We start from the raw sequence: 15,373 nt of genomic DNA, 5'->3' as shown, positions 1-15,373 counted from the left end.
GCCCAGTGGTATAAGCATGGCTCACACAACTCATTCTGGCATTTTGGGAGGCTGTGGCAGAAGGAGTTCAAGACCAGCTCTATAAAAAATGGGACCAGCAGTTCAAGACAAGCTCTACAAAAAATGAGACCCAGTCCCTACAAAAAAATTTAAAAATTAGCCAGACACGGTAGCATGTGCCTGCAGTCCCAGCTACTCAGGAGGCTAGGGCAGGATAATCGTGTGAGTACAGGAATTCAAGGCTGCAGTGAGTTGTGATCAGACTACTTCACTCCAATCTAAGTGACAGAACGAGACCCTATCTTAAAAAACAGAACCGGCCGGGCGCGGTGGCTCAAGCCTGTAATCCCAGCACTTTGGGAGGCCGAGACGGGCGGATCACGAGGTCAGGAGATCGAGACCATCCTGGCTAACCCTGTGAAACCCCGTCTCTACTAAAAAAAATACAAAACCTAGCCGGGTGAGGTGGCGGGCGCCTGTAGTCCCAGCTACTCGGGAGGCTGAGGCAGGAGAATGGCGTAAACCCGGGAGGCGGAGCTTGCAGTGAGCTGAGATCTGGCCACTGCACTCCAGCCTGGGCGACAGAGCGAGACTCCGTCTCAAAAAAAAAAAAAAAAAAAAAAAAAAAAAAAAAAAAAAAAAACAGAACCAAGGGAGAGAGGCAAAAATGGCTGATTCAGAGCTGCTGCGGTCCATGGCTCTCATGGAAAAGAATGAAAACAGTGAGTGAATTCAGCACCTTCAACTGAAATATCCGGGTTCTCACATTGAGACTGACTAGGGAGATGGCTTGACCCACAGAGAATGAAGAAAAGCAGGGTGGGGCGATGGCCCACCTGGGAGCAGCATAGGGTCAAAGGAATCCTGTCATAGTTAATACTGACTGTCTACTTTATTGGATTGAGGGATACAAAGTATTAATCCTGGGTGTGTCTGTGTGCATGTTGCCAAAAGAGATTAACATTTGAGTCAGTGGGCTGGGGAAGTCAGATCCACTCTTAATCTTGTGGGCACAATCTAATCAGCTTCCAGCGAATATAAAGCAGGCAGAAAAACATGAAAAAGACGAGATTAGCCTAGCCTCCCAGCCTACATCTTTCTCCCATGCTGGATGCTTCCTGCCCTTGAATGTTAGACTCCAAGTTCTTCAGTTTTGAGACTTGGACTGGCTCTCCTTGCTCCTCAGCTTGCAGACAGCCTATTATGGGAGCTTGTGATTGTGTAAATTAATACTTAATAAACTCATATATATATATATTATATATGTATATGTATATATATGTATATTTATGTATATATTTGTATTTCCTATTCTGTCCCTCTAAGAGAACCCTAATACAGATTAGATTCTGGTACTGGGAGTATGGTTCTAGAGGAACAGAATATAAAGGATGGAGTTCTTCTATTGGTTTGGGGGTCTCCGGGGTTGGCTGATTAATATGATTAGACCCAAAAATGCTAAGGTCTCTACTTCTAATAGTATGGAGAACACTGATAGTTTTTGGCGGAAACTGTTTACAGAGTTATACAAAATAAATGCATTTGATTCTCCTGATTCACCACTCATGAGAGGCAAGGAGTTTAGTGACTCTATACATATCTTTGACCATATGTGGAGAATCAATGAACATAATGAAGCTGGTTGGTTGCTCCTCAGTTCAGTGGACAAAGTGATAAAAGAAAATGATGAACTCAAGGATTCTGTCTCCCAGGTTCAGAAGCAGATACGGAGCCTCAAATCTGCTAAGACTGCCCCGAATGAGAGTCTTATCTCCTGTAGAGAAAGAGCTGAAATTGTGGAAAAACAGACCCAAGCTCTTACACGAGTGGCTAACCAGCAATGAAAGATGCATGCACTGCCTCACCAGGTGTCTACTGTTAAAGTGAGGGCATTGATTGGAAAAGAATGGGACCCGGCAACTTGGAATTGGGACATGTGGGAGGACCCTGATGAAGCTGGGGACACTGAGTTTATAAACTCTGATAAACCATTTTTTGCCAGAAGGAACAGCTTCCCCATCCCCAGTAGTGGCAAAAAAGCCTCCCTGACCTATGCTGCTATCAGCCTTTCCACCTTTGTCTGAGGAGAAAAACCCTATGCTGCCTGCAGCAACAGTGATGGCCTCCCCTAAGCCAGTTGTCAGGCAAGAGAACGTTGAGTCTCCTCAGAGGCCACCCTCAACACCTCTGTTTGCATCTAAATCTATAACTAAAGTCCTGGTGGGCCCCTAAGGATGAGGTTGAGAGTAAGACCCATGAGGAGGTGTGCTACACTTGAACTGCTTGAGTTCTCTAATTTATATAAACAGCAATCTGGAGAACAGGCATGGGAATGGATATTAAGGGTATGGGATAATGGTGGAAGGAACATAGAGTTGTATCTGTAGCAGGATGAGCCATGGACAAAACCCCTCAGACACCAGGTTGAGGAAGGAAGTAGATTTATTTGGCCAGGAGCGTCGGCAGACTTGCCTCTCAAAAACCAAGCTCCCCAAGAGAGAAATTCCTGCCCCTTTTAAGGGCTTACAATTCTAAGGCGGTCTACCTGAAATGGTTGTGATCAATTGAGCAAGCATGGGGTACAGGCTGGGGCTGCATGCATCGGTAATTAAGACAAAACAGAACAGAAAGTTTCACAATGCTTCCTCATACAATGTCTAGAATCTATAGATAATACAAGCAGTTAGGTCAGGGGTTGATATTTAACTACCAGACCAGGTCTGGTGTACAGGGCTAGGCTGCCTGACTATTGATCTCATTTTTGCCTTTCTTTAACTTTTATTTCCTTTCTTTTTCTGAGGTATGAGAAAATAAGAGGTGGTCTCCTTCCTCATTCCTCCCTTTGAGAATCTCACTTATTAGTGGGAGTTCTCACTTTCATCTTCACTACCTAGGTCTTCCTGCAAGACAGACTGATAATGATTCATGTAATACATTTGAGCCTTATCTGTACTTGCTAGTTTCACAGTCCTTGAGGCTCAGCAAGTTCCTCCTTCACCTCCCTAGTGCAGCTGCAAAGTTACAAGGTTTATACAGAAACATGGTTTCCCAAGGATGTGGAACATATAGTATAGATAAATGTAAAAGACTGATCAACTGCCTTTGTTCTTGCTTCTGTACATACGCTTCCTGCATCATGTAGCTCCCAGCCACTGACTGCTTAAAAGGTGGCTGCTTTCTTTGTCCGGGGCTCAGACTTTCCTGGACATTAGTCCTACTGAGCCAGGTGATCACCTTTTAATAAAGACCTTTCCTGAACTCACTCTGTTCGGTCTCTCCCATCTTTGATTGTCCCGCAACAATAATAACTATAAAACAGAAAGACTTTTACTTGTTGCCCTATCCCAGTGACCTGATGAATATACTGGGAATAGTCCTCCATGCGGGGAAAATCAGTGGAAGTCCTTATTATATAAGACCAAATTTTAAAGAGAATAAGTCCCATGATAAGTTTCCTCATGCTTTGGCTGTGCGTAGACGAGTCAGCTTCTGGGTGTGACAGGAGCAGGGCTTGTCGTCCTTCTCAGAGTCACTTTGCAGGGATTGTTTGGGCTTGGTCTCACCTCCCAGGTCTCAGAGGCTGCAGGTTTCACGTGGCTGTGGTGGATCCAGGCTGGGATTCCTTCTATCTTTACAGCTGTGGGGGTGATCAAGATGACGGTCTGGGGTCTTTCCACCGTGGTTGCAAGGGGACTACATTCCAATCCTTGATCCACACTTGATCCCCTGGGGAGAAAGGGTGAACTGGGGAGAATAAGCTGATGCGGCACCTCTCATTTACCCAGGATGAAATTGTTTGAGCAATTTCTCCTCAGGCCTGTAGCTGTCATTGTAACTCAATTTCACCTAGCTCTTGTGGAGTGTCTGGGAGTTCCTGTAGTATGGGAGGGGGTCTATGATACAATATTTTATAAGGGGAATATCCTATTCTTTTAGAAGGGGTACAGCTTATTTCAAACAATACCATCGGGAGAGCCTGTATCTATTTTAATCCTGTTTCCTGACACACTTTCCCTAAGCTATTCTTGATAGTCCGGTTCATTTGCTCCACCTTTCCAGAACTTTGAGGTCAGGAAGCAACATGCAGTTTCCATGTGATCCCTAATACCTTTGCTGTCTTCTGTACCAAGTCAGCCACAAACGCCTGCCCATTATCTGAGCCAATTCCTAAGAGCAGTCCAAATCTAGGAATAAGATCTCGAAGAAGCATACAGGTTGCTTCACAAGCTTTCTCAGTTCGTGTTGGATAAGCCTCCACTCACCCAGAGTAGATACACACGAGAACTAGTAAATACTTGTTACCTCCACACTTGGGCATTTCTGTGAAGTCCACCTGGAGATTTTCAAAGGGAGCTGCTCCATAAACTTGTATGCTGGGCAGAATGGCTGGACCCTGCCTCGCATTGAACTGTCGGCAGGTTACACACCACTGCGCCACTATTTTGGCAAGGGCTGACAAATGGGAGATGTAGAAGTACTGGCCTAACAACTTTTCAAGTGACTCCTGACCTAGACAGGTGGCTTCATGCACAGCCAGTACAACTGCTGCTCCCAGCAGCTGTAGCACAGCTACTTTCCTATCTGGTAACCAGATCCATCCTTCTTCTATCACCTGTCCTCCCTCTGCCTGTAGAAAGTCCTTTTCTTCTTTAGAATAAGTAGGTACAAGGTCAGGTGCTTGAGGGGGACTGTGACTGATGCCCAGTATGGGGCAGATGCTGCTTTTTGAGCCTCTGAGTCACCTCGGGAGTTTCCCAAGGCAACTGAAGTGCAAGCTCCCTGGTGTCCTCTGCAGTGCATGACTGCAACCTTTTGAGGTTTCCATACTGCTTCTAATAATTGCAAGATTTCTTGCTGATATTTTATGACCTTTCCCCCAGAGTTCAACAGGCCCTTTTCTTTATATAATGCTCCATGCACTTGGAGGATTAAAAAGGCATACCGGAAGTCAGTGTAAATGTTTACAGCCTTACCTTCACTGAGTTCTAAAGCCTGAATGAAAGCAATGAGCTCGGCTTTCTGGGCTGAGGTACCTTGAGGCAATGAGTTGGCCTGAATGACAGCGTCCAGGGTTACCACTGCCTATCCCACACACCTTTCTCCCTATCCCACACACCTTTCTCCCTGTGGTTTGACGAAGCTGCTCCCATCCATGTACGGCTCCCAGTCCATTGATGCCCAAGGTTGGCCCCGGAGGTCAAGTCTGCTAGAGTAAACTGAGTCTAACACCTCTACACAGTTATGCTCGACAGGGCTCTCTGATACCGGGAGCAAGGTGGCGGGGTTCAGGGTGTTACAAACTTCAATGTTTATGCAGAGATTTTCACAGAGCAAGCTTTGGTACTTTGTTAGTCTAGCATTCATTAGCCAATGATGTCCTTTGGTATTCATTAAAGTCACCACAGCATGGGGGGCCTTCATGTTCAGGTTTTGCCCAAGAGTTAGTTTATCTGCTTCTTGTGCTAGCAGGGCAGTTGCTGCTAAGGCCCTCAAACCCGGGGGTCAATCTTTAGAAACCCTGTCTAGTTTAAGTTTAGAGAGGTGGGCCACTGGCCTTGGCCAGGGCCCCACAGTCTTGGTCAAAACCCTAACTGCCATTTTTTTCTCTCTCTGACACATATAGTATAAATGGCTTTGTCAGGTCAGGCAGACCCAGGGCTGGGGTTGACACAAGTTTTTCTTTTAACTCATGAAAAGCCTGTTGCTGTTGGGACCCCCATTCAAAAGGTTCTGTGTCACCCCCCTTTGTAACTTGGTACAGAGGTTTGGCCAGTACTGCAAAATTTGGGATCCATAACCTGCAGAACCCCACAGCTCCTAAGAATTCTCTCACCTGCCTTCTGGTCTTAGGCTCTGGTAGGTTGCAAATGACCTGCTTTCTTTCTGATCCTAGGCTATGCTCCCCCTGTTGGATAGTAAATCCTAGGTGGCGTACCTGCTGTCTGCAGATGTGAGCTTTCTTCTTGGACACCTTATACTCACAGTCCTCCAGGTGCCAGAGCAGGGCGTCTGTTCCTTTGGCGCACCCAGCTGCTGTGGGGTGTCCCAGCAGGAGGTCATCGACATACTGGAGCAACACACAGCCTAGGTCTCTGGTGGGAAACTTTTGCAGGTCTCGAGCCAGGGTCTCCCTGAAGATAGTGAGGGAGTTCCTGAACCCTTGGGAAGCCGGGTCCAAGTGTCCTAAGTGGTGACACCTGACCCTGGATCTTCCCACTGGAAAGCAAACAGTTTCTGGCTCTCAGGAGCTAGTCTGGTGCTAAAGAAAGTATCCTTCAAGTCCAGGCAGGTGAACCAGCTGTCCTCAGCTGGTAGTAACCCTAACAACATGTATGGGTTAGCTACCGTTGGGTGCAAAGTCACTGTAGCTTGGTTAACCAAGTGCAAGTCCAGTACTGGTCTGTAATCCTTGGTTTCTGGATAGAAAAGAGTCAACAGGGGCGTGCTGCAGGGAGACTTGACAGGGGGCTATAATTCCATAGGTGTTCAGGCACTGGAGATGGATCTGGATACCTTCAAGAGCTTCTCTGGGTACTGGGTACTGTTTCTGCCTGACCGGCTGGGCCCCAGGCTTAACTTCTATGAGTACGGGGGCTTGGTTGACTGCTAGCCCCGGAGGATTATCTTCCACCCACACCCTTGGCCACTGCTTAGCTGGTACTTCAGGCATGTGCTACTGTGCCCTGATAATTTTTGTATTTGTGGTAGAGATGGGGTTTGACCATGTTAGCCAGGCTGGTCTTGAACTCTTTACCTCAAGTGATTGGCCCGCTTGGCCTCCCAAAGTGCTGGGATTACAAGAGTCAGCCACCATGTCTGGCCCTCTTTTCTTTATGAATTACCCAGTGTCAGGTATTCCTTTACAGCAAGGCAAGAACTAACACAATCCCACAGGACAAAATAAATACCCACAAATCCATATGGACATAAATAAATAATTCAATAAATAAATGTATGAGAGAAGAGATACTTCTTCCTTACAGAATTCCAATGAATCAATGTAGAAAGAATGAGTAAAATAAAAAATCCCCACTAGAACACCACAGTAGTAACTGTTGACAAGATCCACCAATGAATGTGAAAATCAACAGGCAAAAGTTTGAGAAGAAACAGGATGCTAGCAGTCTCAAAGCATCGATCCCAGATGTTTATCATTTACAAAGGGAGAAAAGTAACTTTACAGCCATGAAACGTGGGAGAGTCCACCTTAACCAAGTGATCGTGGTAAATATCACTAATAAGCCACGTTGTCATCCTGTACCCCTGATAGGAAATAACAAGAGCGTTTCACCTTGTGATCTTCTTCCCCAAACCCATCACCGTAGTCTAATCATGAGGAAAACATGGACAAACCCAAACTGAGGATCATTCTACAAAACACCTGGCCAGTACTCATCAAGAGTCCATGAAAGACAAGGAAATACAGAACTGTCACAGATTGAAGGAAACTGAGGGGACATAGAAACAAATGCAACGTGGGATCTTAGATTATATCCTGGAATATTAAAAAGGCATGGTAGGGGGTGGGAGGGGATGGTGAAAATCAAAAGGCTATAGTTTAATTCATAGTATCGTATCATAGTTTAATTCATAGTATCGTATCAAAGTTAATTTCCTCATTTTGATTATTGAACTACAGTTATATAAGTTTTTAACATCAGGGGAAACAAAGTGGTAGATATATGTGAACTCTGTAGTATTTCTTCAAATTTTCTGCAAGTCTAAAATTATTTCAGAAATAAAATAAATACACACGCATCCACAAAATAGTAACTATGGAGAGGTGATAATGTGTTGATTAGCTTGATTTTGATGGTCCTTTCACAATGCATGTGCATATCAACCATCAAATTGTACACCATATATAATTGTTATGTCAATAAATCTGTTAAAATATATAAAAATCAATGAATAAAATAAAAAATAAATTAAAAATAAGAATAAGCTCCATCTGAAGTGCTACTTGCATAGTGCACATGGACCACCACATCCTGCTGCTGCTGGCTGGGGGACTTGAACACCATTCAGAATTTCCCCTAGCCCTATGCAGCTCTTCATCTAAAATCATAACTACAAAATTGCTGGCAAGGTACTCTCCCTGGTCCTCAATTTTCCACACCTATAAAATGAAAGTGTTAGGAAAAAAGATATTATCCTTTCTCAGTTTTTTTTTTTTTTTTTTTTTTTTGAGATGGAGTCTCACTCTGTTGCCCAGGCTGGAGCGCAGTGGCGCGATCTCAGCTCACTGCAAGCTCTGCCTCCCGGGTTCACGCCATTCTCCTGCCTCAGCCTCCTGAGTAGCTGGGACTACAGGTGTCTGCCACCGTGCCTGGCTAAGTTTTTGGTAGTTTTTGTAGAGATAGAGTTTCACTGTGTTAGCCAGGATGGTCTTGATCTCCTGACTTCGTGATCTGCTTGCCTCGGCCTCCCAAAGTGCTGGGATTACAGGTGTGAGCCACTGTGCCTGGCCTTTTTCTCAGTTTTGAAATTCTGTGCTTCGTGCTTCATAATTCTCAACTCTTCTTAGCTTGGCCTTCATTGGCAAGTTAAGCTAACAGCTTTGGTGTAGAAGTAACAGAGATTATATATACCAGTTTGGGGCTTAGTATGTCACCACATTAACCAAAGACAGTCAATGTATGTGGCAGAGGTAATTTGGTTCTTAGTTTTCTTTTTTTCTTTTTGAGACACAGTCTCACTCTGCCACCCAGGCTGGAGTGCAGTGGCACGATCTTGGCTTACTGCATCCTCTGCCTCCACTTCAAGTGATTCTCCTGCCTGAGCCTCCCAAGTAGCCGGGATTACAGGCATGCGCCACCACGCCTGGCTACTTTTTGTATTTTTGGTAGAGACAGAGTTTCACCATGTTAGCCAGGCTGGTCTCGAACTCCTGACCTCAGGTGATCCGCCCGCCTCAGCCTCCCAAAGTGCTGAGATGACAGGTGTGAGCCACCGCACCTGGCCAGGTTCTTAGGTTTCAATATCTCAGAAAGCTAATTAACGATCTTAATCTCATTTAAATCTCTTGATTTTATACACAGTAATAACAGTGAACACAGGTGAAATTTAGCCCATCTAACTCAGAAACTTCATTTTAGGACAATATTTCAGACGCCTTTCCCATCTAGGCATTTTTCAGTAGCAGACATGTGGCACACCTGACTCCCTTCGCCTCCCTCTTAGTGAAGGTTTAGGGATTAGACATGTACTCAGAGCCAGAACTCAGTGGCCTAAATCACCAGTCCTTGCACTACTACAAGCTCACCTAAAACATCAAAGATCAATTCTCCTTATGCCCATTGTGATGCTGGAAACATTACTTCTCTCCTCAGTTGCTGGTTTTCACTTAGCATCTCATTTTGAAAATCTTTGTTTCTCTGTGGCCACTATGACATTTGCTCCACTGAGCTTTCTGGCTTTAATTTTTGCCCCCTCAATCAGTTCCAAACAGCCCTACTGAAGTAGCCCCAGAAACTCGCATTGTGATTCCACTCTTCAATGATTTCTCATCGAAATATTAACCAGCATCCAACATTCCTGCATTTGTGGTCATCTTGTCAGTACATCTCACTGATCTAAATGAAGAAATTCCTATTCCTTTTACTCCAGATTATCCATATAATTCTTCTTCAAAGCTATTCTTGGGATATACTGAGGAAAGTACTTCACTTTTGGAGTCTGCTGATCTAGGGTTTAAGTGCTGACTGCACCACTGAGCAAATTTCAGAAAGGTATTAAATTTCCTGGGTGACAGAGTAAGACTCTGTCCCTTTTGCCTTCTGTCATGATTCTGAGGCCTTTCCAGCCATGTGGAACTGTAAGTCCAATTAAACCTCTTTTTGTTCCCAAAAAAAAAGAAAAAGAAGAAAAGAAAAGTAGTTTCATTTTGCCTCCTGAATTCATTTTAGACTCCTTAGTAATTTTTTTTTGAGCTGGAGTCTCGTTCTGTCACCCAGGCTGGAGTGCAGTGGCATGATCTTGGCTCACTGCAGCCTCTGCCTCCCAGGTTCAAGCCATTCTCCTGCCTCAGCCTCAGCCTCCCGTGTACCTGGGACTATAGGCACGCACCACCATGCCCAGCTAATTTTTGTATTTTTTTTAGTAGAGATGGGGTTTTACCATGTTGGCCAGGATGGCCTTGACTTCCTGACCTTGTGATCCACCTGCCTCAACCTCCCAAAGTGCTGGAATTACAGGTGTGAGCCACTGTGCCCAGCCTAGACTCCTTAGTAATTTCTTACTAAGAATATTAATTCTATTGTATATCTTTATTTCTTTTTGAAAATATAAAGGAATCTAAAACTTAGTTACTTAAACTGTAATTTAAATTATTCACTGTTCCCTCATAATAAAGTAACATAAAATTCAGCTTACTTAAAAAACAAAACAGAGAAGCAGATTCATCTTAATAGTAGTTTGTACTTTTTTTTTTTTTTTGAGATGGAGTCTCGCCCTGTTGCCCATACAAGTAAATCCACCCAAACCTTCTTTTCAACATAAGAAGCTAGGCAAAACTAGTGTAATTTTGGAAGTCTATATTTAAGGAAACATGTATTATTTAAAATAAATTATAAAGGTAAAAACAAATTTGTTTAAACCAAAAAATGTCAAGTGTTTACTTCTTTTTAAATTGAAATACCATGGGAGACCTACATACCATTCTGAGCTTCTCAACACCTTTTAATTCAGTCACTGACATTAAAATCTGCACCTAGAAAGAAAAAAACTATCACATCACTCATCCGCACAACCTATTAATCAGCAAATAATTATTAAATACTTACTGCATCCCAGGCACTGTTCTTGGCACTGGGGAGTCAGCAGTGAATAAAACCTGTCTTAACAGAAGTTAATGGCAAACTGTTATAGCTATAAATATACCCATATTTTAACATTTAATTGTTCATCCTGAAACACTTAGATTTTTTTAAATTAATTTTAACTACAGTCAACCTTACTAATTTCACAGATATAAATAATGTACATTTCCCTCAACCCCTCTGCCCTTACAGAAGCTTTCTCATACACACAACAAAGTCAGAACTAAATCAGACTCCCAATATGCCATTAGTTAGGTTGGGGAGGAGGCTTGGTGACTGGGAGCTGAGTTAAGGCCCATAAGCCTTTCCCAGCCCCAGCTTGCTCTTCAATGTAGCTACCTATTCAGTCTACTATTCTCTTAGTGGCTTTATCTGTTACCATGCCTTTCCTACCAACAACGAGAAGCATCTTTAAATTCTGTAAAGTTTTGTCATATCTCCAAGCTACATGGCAGTCGAGAGCCTACAGGTGATAATTATATACTTACAGATAACAGTGTAAATGTATCCATAAACACATTTTTCATCTCTGGGGACACAGAACAATGATTACATTTAAACACAGTACATAGTAAGATAAGTTAAAAATATTGAAAGTACTCTAAATAAAAGCTTGCTAATTCAAGATAACTGCAGGCAAAAGCAATCTGGAAATTTTAAATTAAAAATTTCTTAAAACAAAATTTTCCAATTTACTAATTTATAAAAGAAATACAACTACATGGGCCTTAATAAAAATTTTAAATACATTCTCACACACACACTATATTCTAGAGAAGAACTATTCCATCAAAATCCTAGCTTTGAATAACTTATTATTTTAAATAATCAGTAACTAAAACCAAGCAATCTATCACACAGAGAGGGGAAAAGGTAATATTCTGAGTTATAAATTTTTTACCCTGTCTCATAAAAATAGACACATAAAAGTTTAACTTACATTTTTCCTGGATTTAAATTTATAGATAAATTTGCTTTTCAGTGAAATATCCTCAATAGCAATTTTACCAAGGAGGCCTTCTTCTGAAGGCCACCTCTAAAATAATTAGAGAATAAATGTCAATGGCATGATATTAAGATGTTGTTCGCCTGGGCGCAGTGGCTCATGTCCATAATCCCAGTACTTTGGGAGGCTGAGGCGGGCAGATCACGAGGTCAGGAGTTTGAGACCAGCCTGGCTAACATGGTGAAACCTCGTCTCTACTAAAGATACAAAAAATTAGCTGGGTGTGGTGCCGTGCACCTGTAATCCCAGCTACTCAGGAGGCTAAGGCCGGAGGATCACTTGCACCCAGGAGGCAGAGGTTGCAGTGAGCCAAGATTGCGCCATTGCACTCCAGCCTGGGCGACAGGGCGAGACTCCAAGAAGGAAAGGAAAGGAAAGGAAAAAGAAGAGAAGAGAAGAAGGAAGGGGGAGAGAGAGAGAGAGAGAGAGAGAAAGAGAGAGAGAAAGAGATGGATGGAAGGAAGGAAGGAAGGAAGGAAGGAAGGAAGGAAGGAAGGAAGGAAGGAAGATTATTCAAGAAAAGCATTTAGGGGCCAGGTGCAGTGGCTCATGTCTGTAATGGCAGCATTTTGGGAGGCCAAGGCAGTAGGATCACTTGAGGCCAGGAGTTCAGAGGCCAGTCTTGAAGCAAGAACTCGTCTCTACAAAAAAAAGTGTAATGAATTAGCTCAGTGTGGTGGCACATGCCTGTAGTCTCAGCTCCTCAGGAGGCAGAGGCAGAAGGATGGCTTGAGCCCTGGAATTCAAGGCTGCAGTGAACTGTGACGGTGCCATCACACTCAAGCCTGGGTGACAGAGCAAGACTCTGCGCCCCCAGCCCCCAATAAAAGAAAAACAGGAAAGGAATTTAGGTAAGAAACTTTTCTATTGCTCTTAAAAGTAATAGGACCTAGAAAGGTAGAGGATGAGGCCAGGCACAACGGCTCACACCTGTAACCCCAACACTTTGGGAGGCCGAGGCAGGCGGATCACTTGAGCCCAGGAGTTCAAGACCAGCCTTTGCAACATGGCAAAGCCCTGTCTCTGAAAAAAAAAAAAAGCAAAAATTAGTCAGATGTGGTGGCATGTACTTGTAGCCCCAGTTACTTGGGAGGCTGGAGTGGGTGGATCACTTGAGCCTAGGAGGAGGAGGGTGCAATGGCCCAAGACCGCACCATTGTACTCCAACCTGGGCAACAGAGTGAGACCTTGTCTCAAAAAAAAGAAAATGTAGAGGATGGTATGACTCATGTTTTTTCAGGGTTTTCACATATGTATCAAGGCACTAGATAACTTGACTCTAGAATTTGCTAAGAGTGTAGATATGCTGTCTTGCTGACTGAATAGCCCTATTACTCACGTGCCAAAACTGAAACTGGGATAAGCACATTTGAGAATAAGCCCTATCACCCAGACCTTTCCTTTCCTAATTTGTAGCTTCCATTTGTGTAATCAGGCCTAAAATCCTTTTTTTGAACAGATATACAGCAGAAAAGCAAACATGTAAAGCAGTACAGAATAAGAATTTAACATATAATACGTAAGAGCAGAGTTTCTTAACTCAGCACTACTGACATTTTGAACCAGATACTTCTCTGTTGGGCAGGACTGTCCTGGGCATTAGGGGATATTTAGTAGCACCCTGGTTTATATTCGTTACATATCAGTAGCTCATCCCCTATCCAACATTCATGATAACCAAAAATCTCTTCAAACATTGCCTAAAGTTTCCTGGGAAACCAAATATTTCCAGTTAAGAACCACTGCTTTAGAGAATTGTGATAAAATTCTATCATAACATAAAGATAAAATAATAGTACAAGTAGGATTATGTAGTCTACAATTTTCTGGGATTACTCACAACCTCTTAGTATTTTTCCGATTTTAAAATTCTTGCTCTCACAATTTCTATATATGTCTAGATATCCACACTGCTGTGGTAATTTTCATATATTCCCCTAAAAAATACAACATTAAAAAACTCACAATACTCTCAAAACTTTGTGTTTCTTCTGTACCCTCTCATCATTTATCGAAATATACACTTCATTCCTCTATAAAACCCTTATTGTTAAGATTTCCCATCTCAGCATTCTGGTTAACTTAAAATGAACAGACGTCTGACCAAGAAAGCAAATTAAACTTTCATTTCTCCGTTAGAAAAAACCAAAGCCAGACTAAGTAGAGAGAGCATGTTAAGTGTTTCCATATAGTTTTTTTACTTCTAATAGTAAGTTTATCTGTGGCTTAAATGCTAAAAGACTGATTTAACCAATTTTAAGTGATCTCATATCTGCAAACAATATGAAATGTAATTAAGATGAGAAAAATAGGTATTGGGTTTCTGTAATTAAGTTGAGATTAACATGAACAAAATGCAGCTTTGCTATTTAAGACAGAAATGGATATGTTTATAAAATTATAATTTAATACTTACTATCTAATTTTTGTCCTTCTATAAAAGTTTCTAGAGCAGCAGCAGAGTTTTTTAATGGTATTCACATATCCTGCATGAACATATTTAAAACAAATTAACACACACACAAGATCTGGAAAATAGCCTTCTTTCTAAATAAAAACATCTTAGTATTTTCTATTGTTCAAAGAAAAAATTTATTTTAAGTATATGTTAGTATGCCAAGACACTTTCTAAAATACTATTAACATCTAGTACAATTTCCAGTAAAATTCAATTTTAGAACTTACTTCAGAAGGAATTTCACTTTAATTGTACATATTTGCTTATTCCAAAATATCATTATACAAAGGAATTCAAGCAGTTTCTTACTTAAAGAATAAAGTTACACTTATCAACAGAAACAAGATGGGATATAAAGCTAATAGATATAGAGCTTTCATAGCGTTAAATGTAGCCTATTCAGCTTGATTGAAGAATAGGATGTTCTCTAGTCAGTTAAATAGAGTAAATTCCAAATGATAAACAAAAAAGGAATGTGAAATCCATCAGTTTCATCTATACCTTGCAGTTATTTCAATCATCACTATTTTAAAATATATTAAGTATAGATCTCCTATCACATACGAGGTTAACAAAACAATAGAACTATAACTTTATATTTAAAGTTAAATCATATCTGCTATAAATACATACATACACCATCAAGCTTACGTTGCCCTCTCTTATCCTCTATCAATAGCACACAACTCTAATAAAATGCAATTAAACATTCTGTTCAAAGCCAGATACAATCTAATAGATGGCTATAGCAACTGATCAAGAGTTAACATTAGAGGGATTAAAACTTTTTCACCCTGTGCAGTCACAACATGTAGGTGTGGTAGCTGGAAAAATAATTACGTAAGAGATTACACAACTAGGGAGATCAAGGACAAGTGCAGGAACACAGGAACACTTTTATTTTCTGCCAACTGCCTACAAACTCTAGGGATTTTTCCAGTTTTCTTAAATCGTAAAATTATTTCAATAGCCACATGTGTCACTGACTTTGCTTTAACCTAGTAGCATAATTCTCATAAAGCAATGAATACAGATGCCCCTCAACTCACCTGGGGTTACATTCGATCAACAGAAAGTGTGGCTCAAACT

The 15,373-nt window shown here is 41.9% G+C and overlaps 1 protein-coding gene across 18 annotated transcripts in view; it reads right to left on the bottom strand.

The window, feature by feature from the left end:
- The window catches only part of LOC104671104, a 46,588-nt gene that overhangs the window by 24,030 nt on the left and 7,185 nt on the right, over nucleotides 1-15,373 (bottom strand). For 2 of the 18 annotated variants that reach the window (XR_004054691.1, XR_004054686.1), the window contains 5 exons: nucleotides 14,243-14,312; nucleotides 11,309-11,349; nucleotides 10,785-10,838; nucleotides 10,658-10,711; nucleotides 1,740-6,131 (listed from right to left, as the gene is read on the bottom strand). Coding sequence is in view for 3 of the 18 variants with exons in the window: in XM_030922167.1 (XP_030778027.1) it covers nucleotide 6,131; nucleotides 14,243-14,312 (71 nt within the window). In the remaining 15 variants the exon portion in view is untranslated. Of the gene's footprint in view, nucleotides 1-1,739; nucleotides 6,132-10,657; nucleotides 10,839-11,308; nucleotides 11,350-12,355; nucleotides 12,468-12,587; nucleotides 12,850-14,242; nucleotides 14,313-15,373 lie in introns of those variants that run through there. The other 16 variants (XR_004054690.1, XR_004054685.1, XR_004054680.1 and 13 more) reach the window with 13 other exon arrangements.

Source organism: Rhinopithecus roxellana, chromosome 18, assembly GCF_007565055.1.
Source record: "Rhinopithecus roxellana isolate Shanxi Qingling chromosome 18, ASM756505v1, whole genome shotgun sequence".
In the NCBI taxonomy this organism is placed as follows: domain Eukaryota; kingdom Metazoa; phylum Chordata; class Mammalia; order Primates; family Cercopithecidae; genus Rhinopithecus; species Rhinopithecus roxellana.
The sequence above is the reverse complement of the archived record's forward strand: the minus strand, read 5'-3'. Positions and strand labels throughout refer to the sequence as shown.